At 38.9% G+C, this 27,380-nt stretch overlaps 1 protein-coding gene across 3 annotated transcripts in view; it reads left to right on the top strand.

Moving 5' to 3' along the window:
* ADGRD1 (adhesion G protein-coupled receptor D1) overlaps positions 1-27,380 on the top strand; it is a 158,102-nt gene that overhangs the window by 87,029 nt on the left and 43,693 nt on the right. For all 3 annotated transcript variants that reach the window (XM_075769598.1, XM_010310767.2, XM_075769599.1), the window contains 3 exons: positions 14,408-14,511; positions 17,309-17,420; positions 23,741-23,894. In XM_075769598.1, the coding sequence (XP_075625713.1) occupies positions 14,408-14,511; positions 17,309-17,420; positions 23,741-23,894 (370 nt within the window). The remainder of the gene's footprint in view (positions 1-14,407; positions 14,512-17,308; positions 17,421-23,740; positions 23,895-27,380) is intronic.

The raw sequence follows: 27,380 nt of genomic DNA on the forward strand, positions 1-27,380 counted from the left end.
CCCTTATGTATAGTTTTCTCTATGCTCGCTTCCTTTGTCCAGAGTTATCAAATAAGCCTCTTTTCAGCTGGAATATGACACTTTCCCTGTTTACCCAGGACCTTATGCTTTTGATTAGTACTCATCACTGGGTTCAGATGAAGCTTTGATGGCAAATACGTTGCTCCCCTCACTAGATATGTTCTTCTCTTCATGACACCTTGTGATGCCTTGAGGTTTCCTCAGAGATGGAGCAGAGTGTCTGCTCCTTGCAGGTGAAGTGGTGGTTTGCTCCAGCTGAAGGACTCCCTCACCAAAACTCAGCACCAGGCAAGGTCAACCCCCTCCTGGGTCTTAGCAGACAGACAGCACTGCCATGAGCATGAGAAATATATTTTTACTGCTTTATTTGTGCTGCTGTCAGGGAGGATCCAACGGAGATAGTGATGAAGGCCTGCTCCGGACAAACCTCAGTTAATAAAAAATGAATGTGTAATATAAATAATTTACAAGCCGTACATTTAAAGAAATGTATACTAATTGTCTGTCAAATTTATACTCTCTGGCACATTCTCAGCTTTCTACAGACACCATCCTTATAATATAAATTAACAGACTGAAGAAGAGCTTCAGTAGGACAGTAGGAGTCCGACTGTCACATTTATCACTGTGTGCTGCTAACAAGCATAGTGTCCTCTGTAGTGCAGCTAGAGGGGTTTTGTCAGCTCTGTTGGCGTGAACTCATTGACTATATGGCCATGTCTCAGGCTCCTGTTAATTGGTTTGAATGATGGGTTTGCTCTTCTTTTAGGCAGTAGCTTTGCCGAGACATCTACTGCTGCAGGATGGGCTGCATGTGCTCGTGAGGGTGGCACAGACGTTCCTGCAGATAAAAGTCAGCTTGTGGTGTAAGGGAACCGTGATCAGGGTTATACCACTGAGCAGCACCAGAGTCTTTTCAAGGAATGAATGGTCCCAGACTGCTATTAGGAGTTACTGATTCAGCAACACTGTGAGCACAACTACTCACCTGGTAATCCTGCTTAGACAGCGTAATGTCGAAGTCAGGGTCACAGTTTAGAACAAGGTGGTCTGCTCTCCAAAGAGCTTAATTAATACCCACAGCCCTTTGTGTTAGTGGAACCGTCTGAAGATGGGGGTAGCTTGCTCAGGTCACCCAGTTTTTATCTAACCATCCTTATCTTTATTACTTGTAAAGCACCAGATGAGCCCAGCTGGTTTCCAAGTATCATTTTACTAGGAACTCTTCGTACTGATAATAAAATGCAGCTTTGCCTGAAGAGCTTCCCATCTTGTAAGACAAAAGTAGCATGGGACAAATGCGCTATTATTAACCCTGTTTTAAAAAGCAATATACAGGGATTAGGAATAGTTAGGGTTTTTTTTTTTAAATGAAACTTAATGCCCATGATTTTCTGTTGTATTTTGACCCCTTATACATAAAATCCCATTTCTGAACAGAAGAAAAGAAGGGAATTTATAAATTTGTGGCAGGAAAAGTGAAATGCTGAAAGGTGAGAGGAGTATTTCCAGTATAGAGTCCGTATGTTCCTAGTGCAAATCCATGAGAATTTGAAATGCTTGCTGCAGATTTAAATGGAAGATTGTGGAGGCTAGGTAGAAAATATACATTCATTTCTAACCTCTGAAAGTTCACCTAAAAATCATTTTTATATGCACCTCAACTGGCAGAATTTATAAATGCATTGTAGCATGGAGAAATTTGGGTTCAGTGGTCTGCAGAGCAATGAACTTGAACTATGCCTTGACACGGCTGCTTTGCCCAGCCCTCCCATCACCTGCACAACCTTGATGTCAGAGCGTGGTGGCAATGAGAGTGGGCCCATGTGGAGGCTCAGGCAGTGCTGCCACTAACAAGCCAGTGAAGGATGCCATCCCGTCAATGTGCTTTAATTCCACTTCCTCTGCTTTGGCTATTATGTAGTTCCTCTCTCATTGTTCATCAGAAAATCTCATCCCAAATCTTTGACCAAGACATACCAAAGGCTATTTAAATTAAATATAAAGAAATTGACGGTTTAGGATTATCTTGTGGTACTAATTTTTTTAACCAGTGAAAAAAATAGGTATCTTCATTGTGTAATTGGCATGAAGTTAAGATTTGGGCAAAGAAGCTTCCTGGCTTTTGAGTTATATAAGCAGACTGTGCTCAGTTACAAATTCCTAAAACATTTGCTAAGTATTTGCTTTACATGCCTAAGCAATAGAGACTACTGAATCAACTAGACAATTGGAAAGTTCTCCCAGGCGTCCTTGGAACCCTGTTAAGAAAATGTTAAAATGCTGTGGATTTTAAATGCATATACATGTTTATTCACCATGTTCTGAAATTCATGAGCCAAGGTTCAAAGGGCCCATATAAATCACTCGTTGGAATACTAGATTGTCAATGCTCTAAGACATTCTTGCAATGATGTTATATTTGATCTTGAACTTTTGTATATTTTATTTTTCTTTTCATAAATGGAGTTCACAGATCATATGAGACAAGAAAAAGAGAGGGTGGGAGTACGCAATTGCCCACATTTGAACAGTTCTGTTTATATAGCTATTATATATCTGTGGTCATATAAATAGAACTGGATGAAATTTTTCCACATGAACACTATTTTTGACAGAAAGTTTATTTTTTTGTCTAGATTCTGTTTCTTACAAAAAGGGGTCTGCTTTTCATTAAAAATGTAAATAAATTATTGGAAATGGATTGCCTGAAAACTGGAGAGGTTTTCATCAAAAGCTGTATTTTGGTACAAAAAAGTGACTTCATTCTTCATGGGAATTCTGCTTTGGGTGCTTCCATTCTCCTGTGGAAAGCATCATTTCCCTTTCTCTACATCGTACTGATAAATGTAGCTCTCAGGGTAGCACAAACAGGCAGACATCCTCTCCGAGGGCACCATATCAGCCTTTAACCTAATAAACCAGTCAGCAGAACAGTAAAACCGGGTATGAATAGTTCTACCACCCCTTGCAGAAAGGCAGGCAGACGCACAGAAAACAATAAAAAAAAGAGAGGGGGATATTGACTATTCTAAAGAGATGTAATACAGACCACTGTGTATGCAGCAGCTTCAGACCTGGGAGAACATCCCTAGGGAGAACACTGTTGATGTGGAAATCCGTGAACTCTTGAGACCAGTTCAGTGCGATAAGTGTTCTGACTCTGTCAGCTCCTCTTCACGAGATTGATTTTCTTTTTGCTTACATACACACACACCAAAAGAAAAAAAAAAAAAAGAAAAAAAAAGAAAAAGATAAGCTTTCCATTAATCAGACATTACAGTTTTTTAGAGTTTGCTGTTCACAACCAGAGAGTACAGCATACTCTCCGAGTTCAGACAAAGCCAAGGTGTCTCTAAGCAACAAATACTGAAAATAAGTGACCCTCCTCAGAAGTAACCTGCCACATAAATACTTGTGGCGAGCATTTCAAATGACCAGAGTGCTGCGCTTGTATGATAACTATTTGGCAAGGATGGTGACTTTTTCTTCTGAGTTATGCTAAATTCGAGCAAGCATCTCCTTGCTTAACTCCTTGTCTTCGTTCCTTCAGATGGTTAAGTCTAGCTTTTTCCACTTACAGAACAATAGCATGATCCAGACCTTGTCAGCTTTGATGCACTGTGAACCCACCCCAGTGCCTCCCTTCCTGCTAGTACTGGTCCAGCTCATTTTCACACCTTTACCAATCTCCAGCAGATTTACAGCTGCTTTTTTCAGCTTGTGTAAATAGATATACAAGAAATAGTGCATTTCTTGTGGGCATAAATACCTTTATATATCCTCCAGATTCTTTATCATTGCAATTTTATTATAAGGTACAGAATTATATTAATAATTTATGCACCTGGCTTGGGGAGCAATTATCATGTCTCATGTGGATTTCATTTTGTTTCAGTGAGACATTCATAGGAAAAAAATTGTAGGATATCTTGCATCTGACGATGCTTTTTCTTGAATACTTGAAATGTTGTGAGGTAAGGAATGCTGACAAATTTTTAGATGTTTATGGAGCAGACTGTCAGGTGGGTCTAATTTCCAGGGAGCATAGAAATGCAAGAAGGTTCTTAGGAACAAGCTGCGAGTTCTTGATTTTTCTTCTTTATCTTTACTCAAAACAGGTTAGATTGATTCAGTCACTATTCTACTGTATGCCAGCTGGAAGTAATCTCCAGAGACTGAAATCTGCCGAGATGAAAAAGCATTTTTATTCCAATATTTCAGAGAAAGAAATTGAAAGAGAGAGGTCACAAAGAAAAATTTTAAATTCTGAAAATTTAACTTAAATGTCACAAAATGAACCTCCGCTCTGATATCTGTGTGCTATAGAGCAGTGTGTGAAGACAAAGAACTTTGAATGCTGTGAATTAGCTAAAACCAAGCTCGGATTACAAGTGTAGTTGAACACTACTCCAGATTTTATATTAGTTTCAGCAAGAGCTTGAATGCACTAAAGTCACAGTGGTTGTGAAAGAAGGGTATGAACAATACTGCTGATTAGCTGGAGATACATGTATGCGGTTTAGCTGCTTTTAGTGATGCAGGGGATTAGCAGTTGTAACAAGTTTATTTCAGGAATGAAATAACCATCTTGGAAAAACTTACAACCATGTGGTGCTCAGATGTCGGCCTGGCACTGACCTCTTTGCCTGCTGATGAATTGGCCCACGTGGAATACCAAAATTATTTATGTTTGTATTGCTCTGCTGTCATGTCTGTATCACGGCTGGCCCAAATTCATGCTTGCTTACCAAGATTCATTTATCATCTTGGTTTTAACATGAGAAATTATAGCATTTATTTGAAGTTTTGGAGTTTAGTGATCATCAACTGGTTTAAATGAATAAATAAGTTAATTGAAGGTAAAATGTGACTGAAGATGAGCAGAATGTTCCTGAAGGGACATGTTCAGCCCTTGGTTGCCTTTGTGAAGTTGCATGGATGTAATTAAGGTCAGCACATGATCAGAATTTGGAAACTCGGTTGAGAAGTCTTTTCACAACTCTGATCAAGTTAGTAAGATTGAGAATTTTACAATTGCATCTCCCAACAAAATGTGTCAGTGGGACGTGCAGAGTAGTTGTGCAGATATTAACCAATTCATGTACCCCTCCTCTGGGAAACTCATTGCTCTGATCAAGCTCCTCTTTCTGATGGGGGAAACTGAGGTAGAGCAAAAGAGTCCCTCATAGTAAATCATTGCTAAAGCTGCACTCTTGGGGGTTTGTGTCTGTCTGTCTTCTTCCTTAAATCCACAGAACAGTGTTCCAGCTTTTGTTTCATCTGGTGCAGTCAGAACAAACCCGTACTGCCAGCTGCCCTGCAATGTTATAGTTAGGGAGACAATGGTGCATTAATATAGCTGCGGTAGGAAAAATAAATAATCCATTTAGTTTGACGTGTTTACACTGCTTCATGTTATCTTCTTCTGGAGAAAGTCCAAGGAGAGGGCACCCAGGGTGATATGCTTCCTGTGGTGGTTTTCTTGTAGTACTGTAATATGACTGTCCCCTGCTGTGCCGCGGGCTTGAACCCGGATAGGAACAGCAGAGGATGGGAGATGAGATGTTCCCTTGAGGAGGCATCTTCTGCTGGCACAGAGCCTGGGGAGGTCTCAACCTGCAACGCCACCTCCTGCACCCACCTCCCTCCCGCTGGAGGGGACAGGGCTGGTGGTGGGGTCGCGTTCCTGGGGTGTGAGGGACAGATGAAGTCGGGAGGAGAGATGTGAGCAGTGCTCCTCTGGTGCCGTCAGACGAAGGGATGTCACAAGGTGCTTCCTAGACAGCAGGAATCAAACCCAACACGGATTAAGCCACATTTCAAAAGCACTCCAAAGAAAATTCAGATGCTATTATTTTATTTTGGGCAGCTTTTCTTCCTCTCATCAGTCAGTGGGGCCCTATGCTCCTGCCAGGAAACATGCCAGCCATCTGGCAGTTTTTATTTTATAGTGATCCAACAACTACAAAGCGTGCCAGGCTATTTGTACCATCTGCCACATAAATGTCATTTCAGCAAAAGGATGGTGGACACCTGGGGACCCAGAGTTCAAAACTCCTTTTAAAGGGGAAATCATTGTATCCCACAGCAAAATAGAGTTTGAGGTTTGGGTCCCCCTCCCCCAAGTGACCAATGCAGGACACAACTGTAAAATTTATGGCTCCCAAACCATTCTCTGAAATTGTCTTTTTCCCCCTGTTTTTCCCTCTTTCCATCTTTTCCAACTGTGAGGGTATAAAAATGTCTACTATAAAGTTCACATGTGGATGGACATTTCCAGCAAACTAATAGTGTTGTACAATCTGTGGTAGAAATTGTTCAGGTTTTTAAACACATTTTCTGCATTTCTGAAGCTAGAAATGACTTCGTTTTTCATGTAGTTTGTAGCTCTTGTTCCATAATTCAGAAGGGAGGATCAATCAATATAGTTCAAGCTGCTCACCAATGGGCTTGAAAGCAGAGAAACGTTTATAAAGGGGAACATATTTAAAAAGTCTGATCTTGCAGCTGGAGCTGTAGAGGCAACCCTAAGCATCTTTAGGGAGTCCAGGATTTTGAAAAGGCTTGGGGATTTGTCTGTGAGGTTCTATTTACAAGAGGAAAGACATCCCAATTTTCTTCTTTGGGGCAATATGTGTGTTTTTATTTTATTTTTCACTGTTACAGCTGAGTTTGACAGCAAGTTTTGACAAGTGCATCTATTTGTGTTTAAAAAGACTGTTTTGAAAATGTCCTAATATTGTGAAATGTCTTAAAAATATGGGGGGATAGGTGTGTAATTTATAAGTTTGGAGCATTGTTTTCCTAAATCTAATATTAAGTTATTAATCAAATATTGCACTCAGGGGGCATTAAAATAGCAGTCTGAATTTTTTTTTCTTAAATTTTTCAGCCAGATAAGGCTAGAATTATATATACTAATAGGACAATGAAGTGGAAATAATGTGACATTCTCCAATTTCTGCTGTTTTGTAATTTTATCATAATTACTTTTCTCAGCATGTTTTTCATTGCTGGGAACATGAAAAGAATAATGTCTTAGTCCAGTAATTTTTCTTTTGTGTTGCATATTTAAAAATTGGATAGGCATTGCAATTTTTTCGGTCCTGTTTATTACCACTGACAGTTTATTTAACTGAAGAGATCTCTACAGACAGTTTAGACAGCCCTTACCCATCAGATGAACAAAGATAAATCAGCCTATGTGTTTATTCTAGCATTGCTTTGTAAACTTCCTTTGCTCTTTCTCACTCTCTTCACTTTCCCCTCCATTTTATTGCAGTGAATGTTGTCCCCATGGAGTAACACATCTCACTGATGTGTTCGCAGTATGATTGTGCATCATATTTCTTTTGTCCTTACTATGCTCATGCTCATCTTTCTTGAAAATTGAGCACTGATCTTGATTTTTAGCTCAGAGCCATTGTTCATTCTTTTGCTATTCTATTCCTGTGCCAGTACATCTCTGCTAATTTCGATGGGAGGAAATAGGAGACTTTCTGGTTCTGTCCTTAATCCCATAGAATTATATGGAAAAACTTGGACTCGTGCTGCAGGATGCTAAACCCCTCAAATTCCTTAGAGAATTGTTTGGCAGTTACTAAATTTCACTTAGCAGAGGAGAACAAAAAAATGATTTTTGTATTTTGGAAAACACAAATATTTAAGAGTACTATAATGGTCAAAAGAACTCTTTTGTTTGAGGAGCATGAAACAAGACTCTATTTTAATCAGAATACTTAACAAAATAACATAGACCTCCTTTCTCTGGTGAAAATGAAAGCACTGAGCCATTTGGCAGCTGGGTCTTCTTGCTGACTAAAGGATTTCCCCACGCAGTATAAAAATGTTATGATTCTGCACCTTTACCCATCACTGTTCTCTGTTGAATATCTTTAAATTTAGCCATTCTGTACTGTTGAGTTCAGTCTGTCTCCTGCATTGCCCTTTTTATGCCCTTTCTCCCCAAAGCGTGGTGTAGGGGAAATTCAGGGCTGGGTACCTGGAGATTCTTGGCTGCGGTGCAAGCCACAGCTAGCCGCAGTCCTGAATCGTAATGGATGCTTCTGAATCAAAGCCCAAGCCTGGGATAAGGGAGGTACACATACTAATTTTCATTGAATTTTACTGGGAGCTGGGTATTTAATTATCCTCAACTGCTCTGAAAAATCTCAGACTCAGAGTCTGGCAAGAGACCACCGTTTCTCTGCCTGCAAGAGCCTGCTGGACCCACGCTGGGTTTTATTCTCCTCGTAGCCCTCTCTGATGGACTTCGGTTTGGCTGTTAATTGGAGAACAGGATGAGTCTGCTCTTGCTGGAACAGAAAGGAGAGAACAGATGTACAAGTCTTAGGTGTACGGGCAAAAGTAGCTCCTTCAGTTTCACAGAGGATAATCTGCTGTAAATGCGGCATTTAACAGTTCTTGGGAAACGCTGCAAGGCTTAGGACGGAGATGACGGCAGAAAAAACACGCTGCTTTGTGTTACACAAACAGAGAAATGAGGAGGAACTTGCAAATATCTGCTTTTCTGATCCCCAAACTTTATTATAATTTGGTACCACTGCCATGCTTCCTTCAGGCTTCATTTGAACTAAAACCTTGCTGTGTGCGATTTGTAATGAGCAGATTACCTACTGTTTGATGACATCTTGCCCAGAACTCCTTTAAAAGACGACATGGACTTTTAAAAATACTAATTAATACCTTGGCAGAGATATTTGGAAAATTCTAAAGTTTTCTCATCGCAGTGAAAAGTTTTAAATAAGCAGCCACCAGGCTGGGCCAGCTGTAGGAAAATGTTCCTTTAATCCTGAAAAGCCCCCTTCGTAGCACTTTATTGCTGATCACTAGGACTTGTGGAGTTGATAGAGAATGGGAATTCAAAAGCAGTTCTGCTGGAAAAGGCTGATAAAGACGATTGTGCTGCAAAGCGTGACTCTCAGAGGCTTTTTTTTTTTTTTTTCCCCTAAACTTATGGTATCTGATACATTGTGGCTCGATAAAAGAAGTCTCTGATTCAAGTTAGACTTCTTTCTGTGAGCAGTGATTGTGCAGTGCCATTAGATAGAGCCCCACCAAAATCGTTCTTACTGGCTCAATGAGTAGACTGAGCCTCCTGAACTAAACACAGATGTTAATTTGAAAAAAACATAATGTTATGTACCTAACAAAGTGCTTGGCAAGCTGAAGGAAAACAGATTTGTATTGTTATTTTTATTTAATATATAAATAAAGGCCTCACTGGACTGAAATTGAATTTCAGCAGCCTTTCTGGAGGCAATTAAAACCATTAGCTTCATCAGCCAAGGCCAGCATTTTAATGTCTCTGAAACACTGAGGCTGCCAAAGTTAATTATTCATCCTTTTCTTAATTGGATTCAGATTGCATTTTAAAGGTGCAGCTTCAATAGGGTTGGCTGAGCCTTAGTTTTTCACCCCTACCTCTCATCCCTTCCCTCCCCTCAGCAATGTCTCATAAGATATTGTTTCAAGCCTTCGCAGAAGGGTTTGGTAGTGGATTTCAGCCCAGCAGCTGATCGTCTCATGGCAGATCTCAGCTGGTTTGATAAACAGGGTAAAAAACATACGTCATTGTCAGTAACTTTGCGGTAGGAATGCTTCTTTGAGATGGAAAGCTGACCAAAAGGGACACTGAAATATAACTTGCTCTTCTGTTTGGGCTTAGGGCAAAAATACAATTATCATGTTTTACATTTCCACCAGTAAACAGATAACTTTGGTTTCATAAAATGTATACACTTTATAAGCTCATGCAAAAATATTATATTCTGTGTTCCTCTCTAAAATACAAATGATAGGTATGATATAGTTCTTAGATTGCAGGGCTCATTTTTTAAGGCTGTAAAATTTCTTTTTTTGTTCAAGAACTTGTCTTTTTTGGAAGAAGATTAATTGCTTTTCAAAAAGGAGATTTCAAAAGTAGTTTAGACAATGAAATTACTGCCTTTGGTGGCTAAATTGTGAAGTTGTAATTTGGTATATGGAGAAACCCTTTCAGGATCAGCCATGACAAACCTTAAGTATTTGCACTCGGCCCTTTTTCCGTCGTGTTGCCTCTAAAGGCAGACACAGAGGGATATTTTGCAGTATGTAAAGAAGAAAATTTTAGCTTAGTACTTCCCCAAAATGTCCCTGCCTCTGGACAAAGCCATAAATACCCGGCTTTGCAAAGCAGAAAATGTGACGTCAACAGCCTGAGAGATGAATAATGAGAGAAAGGCCCAGGAGTGCAAATTTCACACAAAAACGTGGGATGCTGGGCAGAGAGAGCCCAGTGCTGCCCACACAGATGCTCTGATCTGACCAGTTGCTGTTTTGTGTTCCTCTAGCCCATTTAGCTTTTTGATGGGTTGTTGTGCTGTGTGGTTCATACAGTTGCTCATTGATGTTACATAAATAAGTGATGTTACATAAATAAGTTTTCTGTTCTAAATACAGATCAAACAATTTTTCTTTCAGCCCCAATTGACCTTTTCTAGATACTCCAGAGATGAAAAGTTTCATCCCACTATAATAATATATTTTCATCTTCCTGTGCAGTTTAAACAGAAGAGATAGATGTCATTCATTTTCTTGTTATTAACAACATCATAAAGGAAAAATAACTATTTGGAGTCTGAACCAGTATCTTTCCAGAATCATTTCTCAGGCTATCCAGTTGCCTGTGAGTTTCCAAAATAAAAATGTTGAGCAATGTACTAACTTCTTTTGTGAGTGAGAACCAGAGTAAGACGATAGACTATAATATTGCAGATGCGTGTAGCTACCGAAACCACCAGAGCTTTGTCCATGCTATTAGTGACACTTGCAAGGTAAAGGGTGTTACAGCCTAAACTAAAAGGGTGGGAGTTTTATATGGAATGTGAATTTTTAATTTGATTGTTTGTCAAAGCTGAAACTGAGAAACATCTGTCTTTTAGCGTTCATGATTACTAACACTCATGACTGCATGAGCTTGTTTCCTAGCTTTTCAGCTTGCTGCAGAGTAAGAGAATGACCTTATAAACTCAAAGAAGCAAAACCTTTTAGAAGGAAAGAATAAGTTAATGTAGATTGGGAAAAGAGTGAGAACCAGGCTCATGGGACTACTTCACAGATTGCTCAACGTTTTATTTGGTACTTTTAAATGCTGTTTTCTTTAGTAATAGCATTACAGCCTGATTAGCATTTTTGTGCTGACTACAAGATCATCCCAAATTACTGTCTTACATTCCACATCATGCACAAAGTCTGAAAATTTTCAAAAAGACAAGCTGAGATACGATGAAATCAGCTCATATCAGGGCACTGGAATTTACAGGAAATGGTTTCTTAATTGATGGTACACAATGCTTTGACAATCCAGGTACTTCTAAAAAACCCTGCATGTTTCTTATCCCTTACGGTATGAACATAGACACACAGCATCCAGCTATGCTGTAACAGCTGGGTTGTGAGAAATTAGTAGAGACCTGATATTTTAAATACAGTTTTTCTTCTCTCCCACACCATATACCTGTCTTTAGAAATGAGGCTCCACACCCTGGAAATCATTCCAAGCCTTCCTCTCATGCTGTATCCTTCCCCCTGCAATTCATATCACCCACAGAAAGGAGCTGGCTTCACCGCCTGGAGCGGCTGTGGACAGGACCGCTCTCCCGCACACCTCCAACCCGACAGTTCAGTTTGGGAACAGCTATTGCAGGGCTCCACCTTTTCCTTAATAAACAGAAAATCATCCAAAACTACCTGCAGGCCTTCTGTCGCTCACACTAGGCAGGATGAGACTGTGAACTACAGTAATGTTATTTTTGAAATAGTTGTTACCACACTGATGTGGATATTGATTTAAGGGCATCATTCTTAAAGCATCATGAGATTTTGGTTGTGTTTACCAGAGCAAGAACAATTTTCAGTTCATAGATGTGGGGACCCAAGCAGGTTATTTTAGATTTGAATGAATATTCTACATTTTGTTGAAAAGATTTATTTTTTTTCCCCTTTTTGTTTTTAAGTAATACAGGTTTCACTTGGGAGAACTTGATTCATGTCTTGTCTTGCCTTGCAAGGGTTTCTGGAGGAAGACTGGGCTGAAACCCAGAGAAAGACTTTCTTAGGGGTGTTAGTTATGATCGAAATGAGTTAGAAAAAGGTGTTTGTGTGATCATTATCTTCTCTTGGATATATTATGGAAAAAACCAAAGGCTTTGATATTTGCCTATTTCCACTAGATGGATCCCCTGTACCTTCTGTACTTGTATGTGATAGTGAGACATTACCTCTCCTTTGCAGACCTTACCTGCCTTTGCCAATGCAAACACTGTGATAGACCACTGTAAATCTTAATGAGCACTGAGCAGCTTTGACCTCTGTAGGGAATATTTTCTGGCTGCAGATGTTGGGAGTGAAGGGAGTGAAAGAAAGCCTTGAACTTCTGAGAAATACTGATTTCAGAGTGACTTGAAGCTGGAAAAGCTTCCTCTGCTCCCCTCCTCCCTCTGCAGAACTACAAGCCACTACAAGCAAGAGAAAGGGATGTGTATTGGAGCAATCAGGAAATAAGGTCCGTGCATTTTGGACGTGAATATCCCTGATGAGGAAATCACTTCTAAACTTCTGAATTTACCACACAAATTATTCCTATTTCAGGAATAATCTGTGAAGAATGGCTATACATGGCTTCTCTGGCAGATGAGGGACGATAGGAGCTCTTTTGTAGAAATTATGTGGACCTTTTAAGCTGGTCCAGCACACAGAACCCTTTTGTTTCTGTAATTGATGCTATCCAAGTCAGGGAAAAGAAATGTGTCTTTGGCTGAAAGAGAAAAAAATACTGAAGAGCTGCATCATATTTCCTAGGAACTGTAACACCATAGCAACAGTTGTCTTTCAATGCTGCTGCTGCATCGCTTAATAGTTCTCAGATTGCTGTAAAGCGTTTCTGCTGTAAAGCTTACTGCACGTGAGCTGATGCTGTTGGCAGATAATTACAAGAAAAATGTCCGTATACAACACATTGGTTTTGTCTGTATTGAAAAACATTTTTTTTCCTCATAACCATATGGCATGTCTCTCCTTTAAAAAGGAATTTTAATGGGAAGTTTGTCGGTAGAACAGGTTGGGTTTGATAATCTGTGATGAAATACTTGGGGGGGGGGGGGATTTTTAGTGTGTGTAAAATAATAGAAAATCCCAAACTGTGAGAAAGGATTATTTTTTATTAGATAGAGTTACTGTAAAAAGCTTGGAAAATGTATTGTTCTTTTCAGTATTTTTCAGAATAAATAAATATTTTGAATGAGTTTTCAGCTAGGAATTTAATTTATAGTGAATAGGCGTTGAAATAAAAGCAGTATTTCAAACATCAAAATTCAATCTTTTTGATTGACCACATTTTTTTTTTATTTCCAAATGTTCAGTTTATGAAAATGTCAACTCTATCCAAATTCAAGTCAGGAAAAATGTTTGAAAATTCTTCTGAGATGACAAAACTTTTTCCTGCCTAGCTCTGTTCTATTTATTATATATTAATACTGTCTGGCTCCCTTTGTTGGGTGTGGCTTTTTTGTCATTCTTTATGAGAACTTGCATGGAAAATTAAAGCACACTTTCTGATTAATGTGGGATGAATGATCAAAACCCACCGTCCCTCCCTCATTAAATCTATCCAAGTTTTAACATAGATCCTAGTGGCAGGCACTATGGAGTTACAGATTAAATGTTCATGAAAATTGAATTACTTCTACAAAAGGTGCCTGCAGGTGAAAAGAGAGGCTGAGACGAGAGGCTTACCCTCTGACTGCTCATGCCGGGTCTTTTCTGTGGTTTTCCATTCTGTAAATGTCAGTTCAGCTCCTTCAACAGGCACTGAAAACATGATACATTAAGCAAAACAAGTGGGCTATAAATGGCCCATGATTTATGGGTTATCTTGGTTTGTCAGTTCTCACTGTTGTGAAGCACTTCTGGTATTTGCACAATGATGTAAATTATTGCAGCGTGAGAGCATTAGCAAAGTGCCCTGCGAGCTGTGAAAGATCCTATTGCTGACATTGTCTGTGCAGCCCAATAAACTGCTCTAATCTCAGGCTTGACGATATCGCAGCAGCAGAGAAACTTAGCTCAGGCTGAGGAAATACTGACTTATGAAATAAAAGAGGGAACTGAAATGCCATGGGCATGTGGATGCCCTGGCTGTGTGACTGAGTTTGGAGTTGGCTCTTCATTTCCCGTGTTGGAAACAGCAGCGAATGATTGTGAACATCAGCTTCCATATGAGCAGATGGAGGAGGAAACGCTATGTGCAGGGGTGCTGACCTATGGTTCTGTAGTGTAATATATCAATTAATAGTTTTTATTTTGTTTTTTTCTTTGTGTACAGCTAACAAGAGAACACCAGGTGGCCCTCTCCTCCATCACTTACATTGGCTGTGCTCTGTCCATCTTCTGCTTGACGATCACACTGGTCACATTTGCTATATTGTCGTGAGTAATTTTAACTTAATACCTGCCGAGCAACTATTGTGAAGAAAGCCAAGCAGTGCATTTCAGGCCACTGGTTAGGATCCCTTCAGGTGCTCAGGATAAAACAAAGGCTATTAATTCTACAACCTTCCTTAATTAGATTCTGCACATGTATTTGTAACAGTTGGTTGGTTATTTCTAAATTGCTTTCATTTCCTGAAATGGGGTGATCTTTATATAGCAAGCTATTTCCATCCTCTGAGGGATTTTTGGATCTTTTTTAAACCCTGCATGTTTTGCTATAGTTCAGGAATCTCTCAAGGAGGCTGTAGGAGGGCTTGGTCTGGAGCTCAAGGCAAGGAGAATATGAGCAAGGACTGCAGGATCACCCCCTCTCTCCCCCCAGATACATCTTTGGATTGTTTGGAGTGTACAATCAATACTTCTTTTTGCTTTTCAAATCTCTTGTCTGTAAGGCAGTCTGTTTAGAAAGGTATGCCCAGAAAGGAAGGCTCGATCAACATCAGCTGCTTCACTTTTGTTTCATACAGCTTGTACACAATTACCTCATATAACCCACATTTATTTTCAAGTATCTTGCTGTTCTCTGTTAGGCTAGTTTTCTGATGTGTTGCTTTAGTAGGATGAAGGACACTATAGGCAGTGTGGAATTCACTCCATGGCTTATGTTTAAATCCCCTGGATCTCTGCATACTCCTGCCCGTAGCACGGCAGCCCCTTCCAGGGCTCTCTGTGCTGGGAAGGTTTCTGCCATGGGGCACTTCGGGGCTTTGTGCCTGTCTATAATCCAGTAGTGACAACTGAGTTTGAGGCCCAGCTAAGCTTAATACAAACATTTCTGAAAAAGGTTTCCTAGAGGTTTCTGTCTAAATAAAAACCAGAAGATCTGACAAAGGGTGAAGTCAGTTGTCCAAGGTTGCACAGCAAATTGGGAGCACAGCAAGGAATGGGATTCTTGTTTCCTTTCACACACTAAACCATGTTCTTCCTACTCAAGAGTTCAATTTTTTATTTCTGTGCCTAAGCATGTTTTTTGGACATCCTGTTAAGAGGCCAGTTTCTAGGAAAAAGGACTTGCTGAAACCCAGTAATTTCAATGTTTGTTTGTTCCAAATCCCATATTATTTCCAAGTCTTGAGATCTGTGTTGGTCATACTTGGATTAAGTGTGTAACGCATGGCAAAATCCACTCTAAATAAGTCCGACGTCTGCCTATCTGGCATCATGCTGTTGGCATGTTCAGGCTAAGGGGAATGATCTGCTCCATTTTCGTCTGAGTGCAAAACTGGATGTTAGAGTGTTTAGAAAGGAAAAAGAAGCAAAAGGAGCTGATATTGCTGCAGCTGGGCTGAAAACTCCTCGAGAAACTGCAGGCAAACAGAAGACTTGGAAAGAGAGCTTGGACCCAGCAGACTGTCACAGGGTTAAGCACCCCACCTACATACAGGATCACTCGAAGTGCCAATTAAAAATAATTTGATTAGGTTTTCACTGGAGACCAGGGCCTCATTAAACAGCTGAAGCGAAATTTTGCAATGTAGTGTTAGATGGCCATGAGGTAAGTGAAGAGGAATCTGGCAAGTTCTTTGCTACTCCACGTACTGGCAATGACGGCTGCTTCCCAGGAGGGCAGTCCTGATTGCCTTCCGGGTAACGATGTTCCAGCTTACGACTATATGAAGTTCCTTATTAGAAAGCCATTGGCACCAGGCAGCGCAACCTGTCTCTTTGTATTACTTTTAGGACATCAATACTTGTCGTCTCCCTCTTCGCTCCCTTCTAATGGAGCACTGGCTACAACAGTGCTGGGAGAGCAGGGCTGACAGCAAGCCATCTTGTTGGCTGCTCTGGGTCACCCTGCTGCAGGGGGCACGCTCCATGTGTCACCAGCGGTTGCAAAAGTCATCACCATCCAGCGTGATACAACAAAAAAGATGGGAGTGCGTACTGTTGTGTTAAGGCAGCACTGCCATTCACATAGCCAAACGGTCCAGATCTCCTGAAATGATTAAAGTGGATGGTGGGGGCTGGCAGGCAGTGTGCTTTGAAATAGAAAACCTGTTATCACTAGTACTATTTTTTTTTTTTTTAAAAGAAGAATAAAAATATGCGAAAGGCCTGAAATGTTCAGATAAATGTTTTTGTTTGTTTTCTACTTCCTATTTCTGGATGAGAACAGAAACACGAGGTCAGAAGACTCCCAGGAAAGCAGATTTCTTGTCAGATTTCCAGTTGGTTTTGCAAAGCCAGAGAGACAGGTTCAAATGCTGTTGTAATCAAGGTCAGGTCTCTGTCAAGATAGGCACTGCCCATACATGTAAGTAGCTATAGTTCCTGCTCTCAAAAGCCGATAATAGTACAGTAAAAATTGTAACCAATGTATTTTCATGTTCCCTTATTTCTAATACAGGCAAATACCAACAAAATAAAACTACTCTGTGGCAGTGTGGCCTAGATGGTGCAAGACCCAAGGTGTTTACTGTGAGGTGCATATCTGACTTCCCTGACAGCACAGCACCATTCAGGATCAAGCCCTTTTTTAATATTCTATCACAAGTCATCAGCAGAACTAGTTAATGTGCAAATCAGGTTTTTTGCTGCCTTCAGGATGGCAGTGGAATATGAAAGAAACCAGTTAGGTACCACTCCATCCTGATGAAAGGAGTGCTCAAAAGACATGATAACGCCACCAAAATGAATGATCAAAAGCCAATCAAAATGCTTGCTGATAAATCATAAATACGTTTGTGCTTCTTGGAATACTGTTTTATTCATGTGTCTTTCTATCTTCTGCCAGGTCTGTCAGCACCATCCGCAACCAACGCTATCATATCCATGCCAATCTGTCCTTTGCTGTCTTGGTGGCCCAGATCCTGCTTCTCACCAGCTTTCAGTTCAGCCCTGGAACGGTAAGTGCTAGAAAAAGTGATTGTGGTTTTGGTGAGGCACCTCCATGGAATGATGCCACGTGCCACCTGCAAGAAAGTGTCTTGCATGTGAGATCTCCTATTTTTAACGTGCCTTAGCCAAAAATGACATCCTACAACACTGGATAAAGTCTTCTGTGCATCCAAATAGTGTTATCGTAGTATGTGGCCATGTCTGGATGTTTGCAAACCTGAAAGAGGTATGCACCCATCAAATGGAAAAATCACCACAGTAGTGGAGAACATTTCAGTTGTGTGTTCAAATGGCATGGCTGACTTCTGCCTGACATGGCTTCTGTTTTCTCTCATCCGTTCTCTTTATTGAAAACTGTAGGAATTCTGTATTGGAGAAAATTGTGTGAATTTTTTATTTAGGTAAGGTATTTATATTTCTGTTAGGGTTGGGGTTTTTTTTGTGCTTTTGTTTGTTTTTGTTTTAATCGTCTATTCTCTGCCATGGTACAGTTTGCCCTTTTTTTTTCCCCACATTAAAAAGTCATCTTATTCTCGTTGCAAAGTAATGAGTTTCCTGATGGAGCTGTGGCAATTTCTTCTGGAGAGCAAAACGGAAGGTCTTTGCTTTTTGCTCATAAAGTTTTATTTGTGTGTAGAATACACTGTTTTTTCTGAACAGCAGATTTCTTGATCGTGATCTCTACTCTGGAAATTTAGATGATTTTTAAGTATCATTCAGTTTATTTGTTCTGAGTAATAATCAATGAGAAAGGTATAGCAACTATTGCTTAATTAGCCAGAGCTCGCAGAAAGCTTTATCTCCAAGTATCGCTATATAAGAGTTTAATCTGAGATCCTCAGTATTGTAAAACATATATAAACTTCTCTGGGCATCTAAAGCCACCACTTAAGCAAATGACAAATATCTTCACATTGCTTATGTGGTACTTAAGCTCTATGCATGTATAGGCTTTTTCTGCCTGATCACATAGATCGGAACTTGAAATTACAGATTGATTTTATGGATCTACTACTACAGGTGAGAATTCCTTGTGGAGAGTACCAGAATCTAAACCATTAAAACTGGCATCTCAAACACCTGGTTTAGATTAAGATGAATATGCCAAGTTAATAATATTACATACCAGTGAAACCAATTTGTTTCCACTGTTGTGTTTAAAAAATGCTGTTTAAAGTAACATAAGGTCTGTTGATGGAAAGTCCCACCTGCAAAAAGCAGAAACAAAACCTGATTTTAAAATAATCTTCCAGTGTGCTCTGGTTTTGTAATGGTCAAAACTTGGCTGCTTGGGTGACCAGTTGTTGCTCGATACGACTTTTGAAAAGCAGTGAGCAGTTTCTATTCATCTTTTATTCTTTTTATTCTCAGTACAAGTAAATATGAGGTTTGCACACTCTTAATTTTGCCAGTACAGCAGCTACTTAAATTTATATTCAGGTCAAATGGGATCCCTTGAATTTCTGTTAATTTTATAAATAAAAAACATGTCTGGTTTTACATAGGCTATTATTACCTGAGGATCTAAAAGCACTTTCTTTTAAGAGTAAGTTCATACTCTTTCGCTGTTTAACATTCAGGTAGGTCCTGAACGAGTAAGATAATGTGCAAGGGAGAAAATAGTAGGGAATGCTTTAGAAGGAAAATTAAATAGAGACAGAGGAGAGCAGCAAAAGATATAACTTGAAACTGAAGACAATGGCATGAAACCAGGCATGAAAATAATCCTCTCTGAGTAAGTACAGAGCTAAAACTCTGCTGAAAGGACATAGGCTTGAGGGCAATAAAACGTTCACTCAGCATAACAGGGAGTCTTATTCTCAAAGTTTTTCCTTTTTCAACCATTCCAGATTTTCAGACAATCCAACTGAGTCACTTCAGGTAAGGTGTAAAAACCTCTTCACACCTTATCAAGGCCAGCATCACCTCCAGTCTTTTAAAAAACTATGAAATACTAGTTGCATTTCCTGTTTTTAGTTGGATGTAGGTAGGGCCTGAGTTCTTCAGAGATCTGTCCCAGTGTCCACCTACACTTACAACGTGCCTTGTCCACACACAGACATCTTGCTTGTTTAGTTAAGCAGATGTAGCTAAGCTTATGAAACGCTCACATAGACTTAAGTTGTGGTTTAATAGGTGCATATTTTCATTTCTCTTAAACCTATTCAAAACCTACTTTAGTTAAATTGAAACAGGAGCACACAGAAAGCAAGACCTGTTTTATGCCACAGGCTTTCTGAAGTGAAACACTTCACAGAATCCATGGATAATTCAGCATTATCTCCTCTGTTAACAGAGTAATTGTAGGGCACAACACTGTAAAGATCCTAGTGTGTACATCATGCTTTTCAACTTTATCTGCTACACTAGTATTTTTATTGTTTTAACCTCTTGGGATCAAGGATGTTGTGATTCATCCTTTTATTTGCCTTTATTTGTCCTTGCCTTCTGCATGCTCAGTTCTCACTGGCTTTGACATCAGTTTTAATACCTTTAATTACTGCTTTAATTGGACTGCTAAATGGTAGTTTACAAAAAGACAGAGGCAGTATTTACACTAGAAGGTGTAAATTTCTTAATCTTCTGCTTCTGCCACAGATGGGTGTATCTAGTGCTAAACAGTTTAGAAGTGCCCTTGCTCGAGAGGACAAGTGGTACCAGTTTGCTTGAGGAAATACAGTGCGACGGGGAATGGCATCATTGAAACAGGCCCTAAGCTGGCATCCCGTTCTTGCACGACAGCCTTTAGACTCTCCATCCTTTTCCCATCTCCATCGCTAGGGATATTTAGGTTTTGATTCCAGATATAACATACAGTATTACCCTGGTAATTTCAGATGTATTATTTAAATTTACAATTTATACTACAGCAATTTTCCTTTTGTAGAGTAGGAATAATTTTTAACCACAAAACTCTATTTCCACGAATAGGACTTTGATCTAATGCATCCAAGAACATATTTTTTTATGTTCTATTTCTAAAAAGACAGTCCTTGATACCTAACGTCAGTAGTGCTAAAGCAGTAGTCCTAAATGATCATGGCATATTCCAGAAAGGCAACTGTTCCTTAAGCCAGGACATCTTTCTTCTAGAGAAAGCAAATATCTTCGCACACAGCATTTTCTTCCTATGCTGCCAAGTCCCTAAGATATCTTTGCTATCCACATGCCAGTCTAATGACTTCCCTTAGACTTTCCGCAATAGATGGATTTGTTTCTTCAGAGATGTTTGCTGTCTTTCTTACTCTCTGCTATAGACTAGAGACCACCTTTCTTTTTAACAGAATCCAAAACAGCGGTGTGCATGTAACAATAATTAACCATCAACAATTCTTTAGGCTACTAAAGCCTTCCAAAGACTTGAGCATCTTTGTGGGAAAAAGTGAAGCATGCTTGGCATCACATAAAATACTTCCAAAGAGAGAGATGAGTTACTTTTGTTTATGGTACATGTATCTGCAGAAATTCAAGACTGTGTATCAAAGCAGCATATAGATTGCAGGGAAGGACATTTTCAGAGTTCTGTATAATGCAGTAAGATTGCCAGTTAAACTGAAAACACTGTTATAAGTTGAATTTAGAAAATATACGCAAATTTACCTATCTGTTTTAAGACTGTCCTCAGTAAACAAATGACTATTGTTTTCTGAGAGGTGTTTCTGAGAGTCTGCTTTACTTTCCAACAATGATAACATGATAGGCCGTGCTACTGGCTGGACTGATTTTTGTACTTCCATAGACTCACAAGTAGTCAACTGTAAGAGTAACAATAATGAGATCTGTCTTTTTACAGGTATTCTACCAAAAGTAGTGTGCATCTTATGATACAGCAAGGGAGAGCTGCTTGTTTTTAATCTGTAAAGTCTCAGCTTTTCAATATCTTTCTCAAGAAGGCAATTCTGTCATTTAAGAGTATCTTCAAAGTAATAATTAAGGCACAAATACAAAATGAGTAATAACTTTGCTATGGATTTTTATGTAAAAGTCTGCAACTTGATATTATACAAAATTATATACAGACCAGCCTCCTGCTACTTCACTATGTTTTATTTTTCTGCTGTTTTGTGATTCATATTGTTTGGCTACTCAAAAATTGGAAAGTATCCATTTGACAGAACTAGCTTGTAAGTCAGCTTTATGTTGCATTTTTATTTTCATGGACTAGTCTTCTGGTAGAAATCAAAAGGCATTAAAATGAATTTAATATCCTTATGCTAAAATTAACTGGAAAGGTTTTTACAGTTTTTGTCAATAAGCAAATCTGGTTTAGTTATATGTCACCGAACATTGCGAAATACTAAAACACTTACAGATCTCACTCACATGAATTAAAAACAAAGTTATTGCTTTTTAATACGTGTGGTCACAGTGGATTTGCATTAGAATGTCCTTGTATTATCACAGAACCAACTGAGTACAAGTGAGAAGGTAAGGGAAAGCTTCAATTTTCATTATACGATCAAGTCCCAACATTTTAATTTTCATTAGTGTACAAAATCCCGAGCCATCAGCAAAAAGAAATAAATGTCAGCACAGGACAGCTAAGATAACGCAACAAAGGGAACTAATGATTAGCATCAGAGAACCCCTGTGCCAGCAAACTAGTTCCTACTGGTAATGGATACCTTACTGTGATTTGTCCAGGTGAGGAAGGGAAACCTTGAGGAAATGAACAAACAAACAAAAGTCTTCCTATTTACGTGGACTGCATGCAAGCAACCCTTCTGAAATTCTGTAGGTGTCACAGAAGGGATGTTGCAACTACAGAGCAGAATGACCATCATCAGTATGCTGCAAGATATAGCTGGGACTCATTCCAAGAGCATGTTTAAAATGTGCCTTAACTGAAAAAAAACCAAACAAGGTTATCTTGTGGCAAGATCATTGGCAGTCACATCTGTTCAATTACTGTATGATGAGCGAAACCACTTGTGGTGAGACATCCTCGAAAAGCAATTAGTGGGAAAGGAGAATGTGCTGTGCGAATACGTGAGTGGGGAAGAAGAAAGGATTAGGTTTCCTGTTTTCATAAGGCGAGTTGATAGGAGATTTAGAGAAAAATGTAAAGATCTCTTTGAGGAGCGACTTAAGGAAAAGCCAGGTATTAAGCCCAGACTGCATTTCCGGTAGCCCGCAGTGGGCCGTAAGCACTGAGATGGGTGTAAGCAGGACTCAAGAGGATATTTTTACTTCTTGCTGCATTGCTTTAGTCATGGCATTCCTCTCTTAGGGGCAGCATTTGTTTCACTTCAAAACGTGTTATACTTTAAATTGAAACAGATAGTCCAGTTTAGACCAGGTGGGCTCACTTTCTAGATGTTTTTCTTCTGTTGCTTAAATTTTCATATTAGCTGCTGTTTCCAGAATCTTGATAGCACATTGTGACTATCAAGGAAGATTCAAACTGCCTGTAAACATCCTACAGAAGAGACTTTCAGTTCTTTGCCTGAATCACTAGATGTGTTCTTGTTAAATATGACTTCATATACAGCTGGTACATACTTCAGACTATGTGAAACTGAGAATTCAAACAGGCAGGTAAACTAGATGTCCACCATAGAGCAATTAGGACTCAAGAGCTAATGATAGCTTGCTATAACTTCTTGAAATGTCTGTATTAGTATTGCCAATGGAGGAGCATGTGGGACTTTTACAGAATTTCTAACCAGGACAGACAGACACTGGAATATGATGTGATTTAATTGGTGTGTTATCCTATTTTTAATATGAAGAACAGCAAAGTAGGAAAGCTGCGTGGCGAAGTGTAACTAAAGAGCAGGTTCAACGTGACACTTTATTTTAAAATTTCCATGTTTTGCTCAAGCTTAGCTGATCCACTGACTTTCTACCAGTTCCTCACAGAAAATGAGGCATGAACTGTGCTGTTTTTTCTGCCATCACAGAACAGGGAGCGGGGTACAGGACAATGCCTGTACCCCCACTTCTTTGCCTCTCCTATATTTACTACAGGCTCAGCAACAGGATGTCGACCCTTCAGTTTTGAGTTCTTAAATATGTTTTAGACTTTAGTAGGAGTATTGCTCCTACTATTATAAATAAAAAATTAGTTTGGATTTACACATCACGTTTGGCAATGTATTTTTTCTTTTTTGTTAAAAGGTAAGAGGATTTGTTACTCTAAATCTATCTGAAAATGCCATAGAAAAATGAAATTCTCTAGTGCTTTGTTTTTAAGGCTGTTTTACTCCAGTGATTTAACATTTAGCGTGTAAATGTATACAGAAATTTAAAAAAAAAAATAAAAATTGGAAAACCAATGTGACTGCATCACAAAAAAGTAATGTATTAATTTTTCTTCTTAATTTAGGTGCCTTGCAAGATCTTGGCCATTCTCCTTCATTTTTTCTTCCTGAGTGCTTTTGCATGGATGCTGGTGGAAGGCTTTCATCTTTACAGTATGGTGATCAAAGTATTTGGGTCAGAAGAGAGCAAGCACTTATATTATTATGGAATTGGATGGGGTAAGCATTTAGTAGCTGCTTGCTTTAAGTCTTCTCACTGTAGGACAAGATTGTATTCAGAAGCATATGTAAAACTGTCATCTTATGAACATAGTTTGCCTTACTGAGAGTAGGTCTGTTGGATAAGAAAATGCATAATTTTTCTGACTGTAATCAGACTTTAAAACGTATAGTCCCTAAACCTAATTCCACTGGAGTGAATTCCATGACCTCACAAGGCCAGATCACATCCTTAATTACCAAATCAAGAGCAGAAGTGTGGGAGGGAAGGTCTCACTGCACTGCTATGTTCCTTTTTTGGTTCTAACTCGCAGCACTGGCTTATTCTATCTGTATTCTGCAATCCATACATAAAAAATTGGCACAGTAGCACAGGAGTATCACAAGACTTCATTAGGTGATGTTTTGTGCCTTGAAATCTGTAGATGAAAAAGGCTGCACAGAACCTCAATATTATTATTAAGAATAAAAAAGTAGTCCTATGACACAGGAATCTCACAGATAACAATTCAGAGCTTTTTATATGCAGTAATGAAAGCATAATTTGTGTGCATATTGAGGAATCAAAACTGAATATTTTGTTTCAGCTTGCTTTCACTGTGCTGGAAGTACAGCAATGATGCTTGACAAAACTCCACATTTAAAGAAGAAAACCTCATACATTGAGTCAAAAAGAGAGATGTAAAAAGATAGCAAAGGAATATCTATGTAATTACAGATTATTTCAAAATATGTTAAAACATTCATTATCTTTCCCCCCACAAATTCATTTGGAAGCTGAATGAAAACCAATTATATCAATAATACAGACCTACTGCAGTCGTAATTGGAATATTTTATACCTGTTGGCACCATGCAGATCTGGGTGATAGTAATGCTGTTCACTTTTTTATATATATGTATATATTTATATATATCTCAACAGCTGCCTACTTGTCCTTTTTTTAATATGGCCTTTTTATTCTGTACATCATTCTTCTTTTGTTTGAAAATCTCCTTCTTAGCAGTTCTGTCTAAGGGCTGTTTTATACCGTCCTCTGGTGAAAACGATATCTGCTAGATTGACGGGACAAACTGCAGTTTGGTTAGTCAGAAGTTTTTTCTTTGTGGTTATTGTTTCCTCTGTGACAGGTTCAAGAGTATCATATATATATGTCCTTATCCTAGTTTCTTAAAGATAGGGTTTTTTCTCTTAAGGAGTGGCCAATTCGCTTGCCAGCAGTATGCACCTTATAGCTTCGGTTGCTGAAAAGATTTCAAAGTTGTTTTGCTGAATTTTTGTTAGAGTTGTGTAATTTTTTTTAATTTTTTTTTTCCCAAAACCACTACTCAAAATAGGCTAAGTGGAATAATTAATCTTTTTCATGCACATAGACCCAAAAGTAAAGAGAACCTAGACAGGCTGAGAGTTAAAGACTTTGGAGATTTGTAGATTCTTCTAGGTTCAGTGCTAAAGGTAGAGAAACCTGCTGATGTTAGAGAGGTTTCTTGTGGATTTATTTAATCCAGAGCTCATGGAATACAAATCCAAGTGGATCAAACCAAAGAAAATGTTCTCATAAGCCCTTGAGAACTCTTTCTCCTTCAGAAATATTATGTAAAAAGCCATAACAGTTAATAAAATAATAAGAACTGGCATTTAATTCACTGGGGTATTTGCTTAGAGCAGATGCTTTGATTAACTCAATTTACAATCAATCATTAATTACCTTATGAAAATAAATTAATGATTTATATGTTCCGCAATGCACCTTTACCCTTGTTTTCTGGCATTTTGTGTAAGGTTTATATATTGTAAAATGGCAGTGATCTACAAAGTGATTTAGAAGACAAAAGGATAAATGTGGCATCTGACTGCAATATGAATAGCACTAAATGTTGCATTTTTGCCTCATTTCATTGCAATATGATTGCTACCACTCAATTAGTAGTAATTAGCACAATGAGTACATAGCCTATTGATACATAACCCAATGGGATGTTAAATGTAGTTACTAAAAAAGTCAGTGGTATTTTTAGATATGCTTTGGATGATAATCCCTCAGACCCAACAGTTAGGTTTGTGTCATCAAATTAGATATACACAGCAAAATACAGGAGGCACCAGCAATAGAAGGTTCTACATCAGTTCTTCTAGCAATAGTCTTCTTGGTAATGATTGTGTAAGAAACCTGGTGCCAAATGTAGCCATGGTCCTGTTGGAGGCAGATAGTGGAAGACATTGTTCATATAACAGTAATACATTTCTCTGTGTAAACTTTTCAAAAGCCCTTTTTTGACAAATATTTCAATTGTGGAAAGCACGTGCCAATTATTATTTCTACAATGACTTGGAAAAAAAATGTTTTCTGAAATCCAGTAAATCTACAGTGTTGCTGGGAAAGTAGTTTGTATTGCTTTATTTTTTCCTCATAGCTCAAAGTATTCATATTTGAATTAAATGTTGAATTTCCTTAATCATATCTAACATCACTGCTGCAAGTGTGTCCAAACATCCCTAAAGTAATTTAACTAGGCAACTGCATTCCAAATTGTTTATCTCTTGATAAGTATCAGGACAGCCTTCATTCAGTCAGCAGCATTGTGACTCACTGCCTGATATGTAATGTTCATTCAGCTGGTAATAGATGTTGCTGAATAAGGATGTTTTTAGAGAGAAAATCCACATTGCAGTATTCACTAATTAAATGCTTAAAAGGACACCCAGGTTTTCCCCACCTTCTCTTTTGTTAGCACATTGGCACGGAATGTGAATAGAAATGGTTAGAGATCAAGCATCAGTACTGCCTTCAGCAGCAGTGTGTGCGTGTGTTCTGTGGGGTAGAGTTTGGGTTGTTCCTTCAGGAACTTGTTGAAACTACAATAGAGGGGAGTTACATTTATTCCATAAAAATCACACATCTAAATAGAAGTCTTGCAAGGCTGGAGAAAGAGGCTAAAAAGGTTTTGTCCTGAAATTGTTTTGCTTAGCTCTTAAAATGAGGGTAAGTTTTCATTGTATGCAATTGTTAAAAGGAAGTCGAGTGTTCTTGTGCCATCCTGAGACCGTAATAGATATACATTTTCCAGTGTCTAATAAAAATGGCTGGTTTTTTACACTTTGGCTTAGCTAATTATTATACTGACCAAAGACAGTAGAAAGAAGTTGAAGACAAGGATGTCTCATCTCACGTTAGTCAAAACAGGTCATGTCTTCATTCTTTGCTTTTGATGAAGTGTGAATGCATTTGACTTTTGCAAACTCAAAAAGTTCCCAGACAAATGATAACCCCCCAGCCCTGAATTTAAAAAACCCGGACCCATCATTCTTATTTAAGCAGAAATACTGGGTTAGGTACATGTGTAAAAGTTTGCAAGTCTATTGTCGTGGTTTAGCCCCAGCTGGTAACTGAGCACCATGCAGCCGCTTGCTCACCCCTCTCCCACCAAGGGGATGGGGAGGAGAATGGAGAATGGAGAAAAAACTCATGGCTGAGATAAAGACAA

Source organism: Balearica regulorum, chromosome 17, assembly GCF_011004875.1.
Source record: "Balearica regulorum gibbericeps isolate bBalReg1 chromosome 17, bBalReg1.pri, whole genome shotgun sequence".
In the NCBI taxonomy this organism is placed as follows: domain Eukaryota; kingdom Metazoa; phylum Chordata; class Aves; order Gruiformes; family Gruidae; genus Balearica; species Balearica regulorum.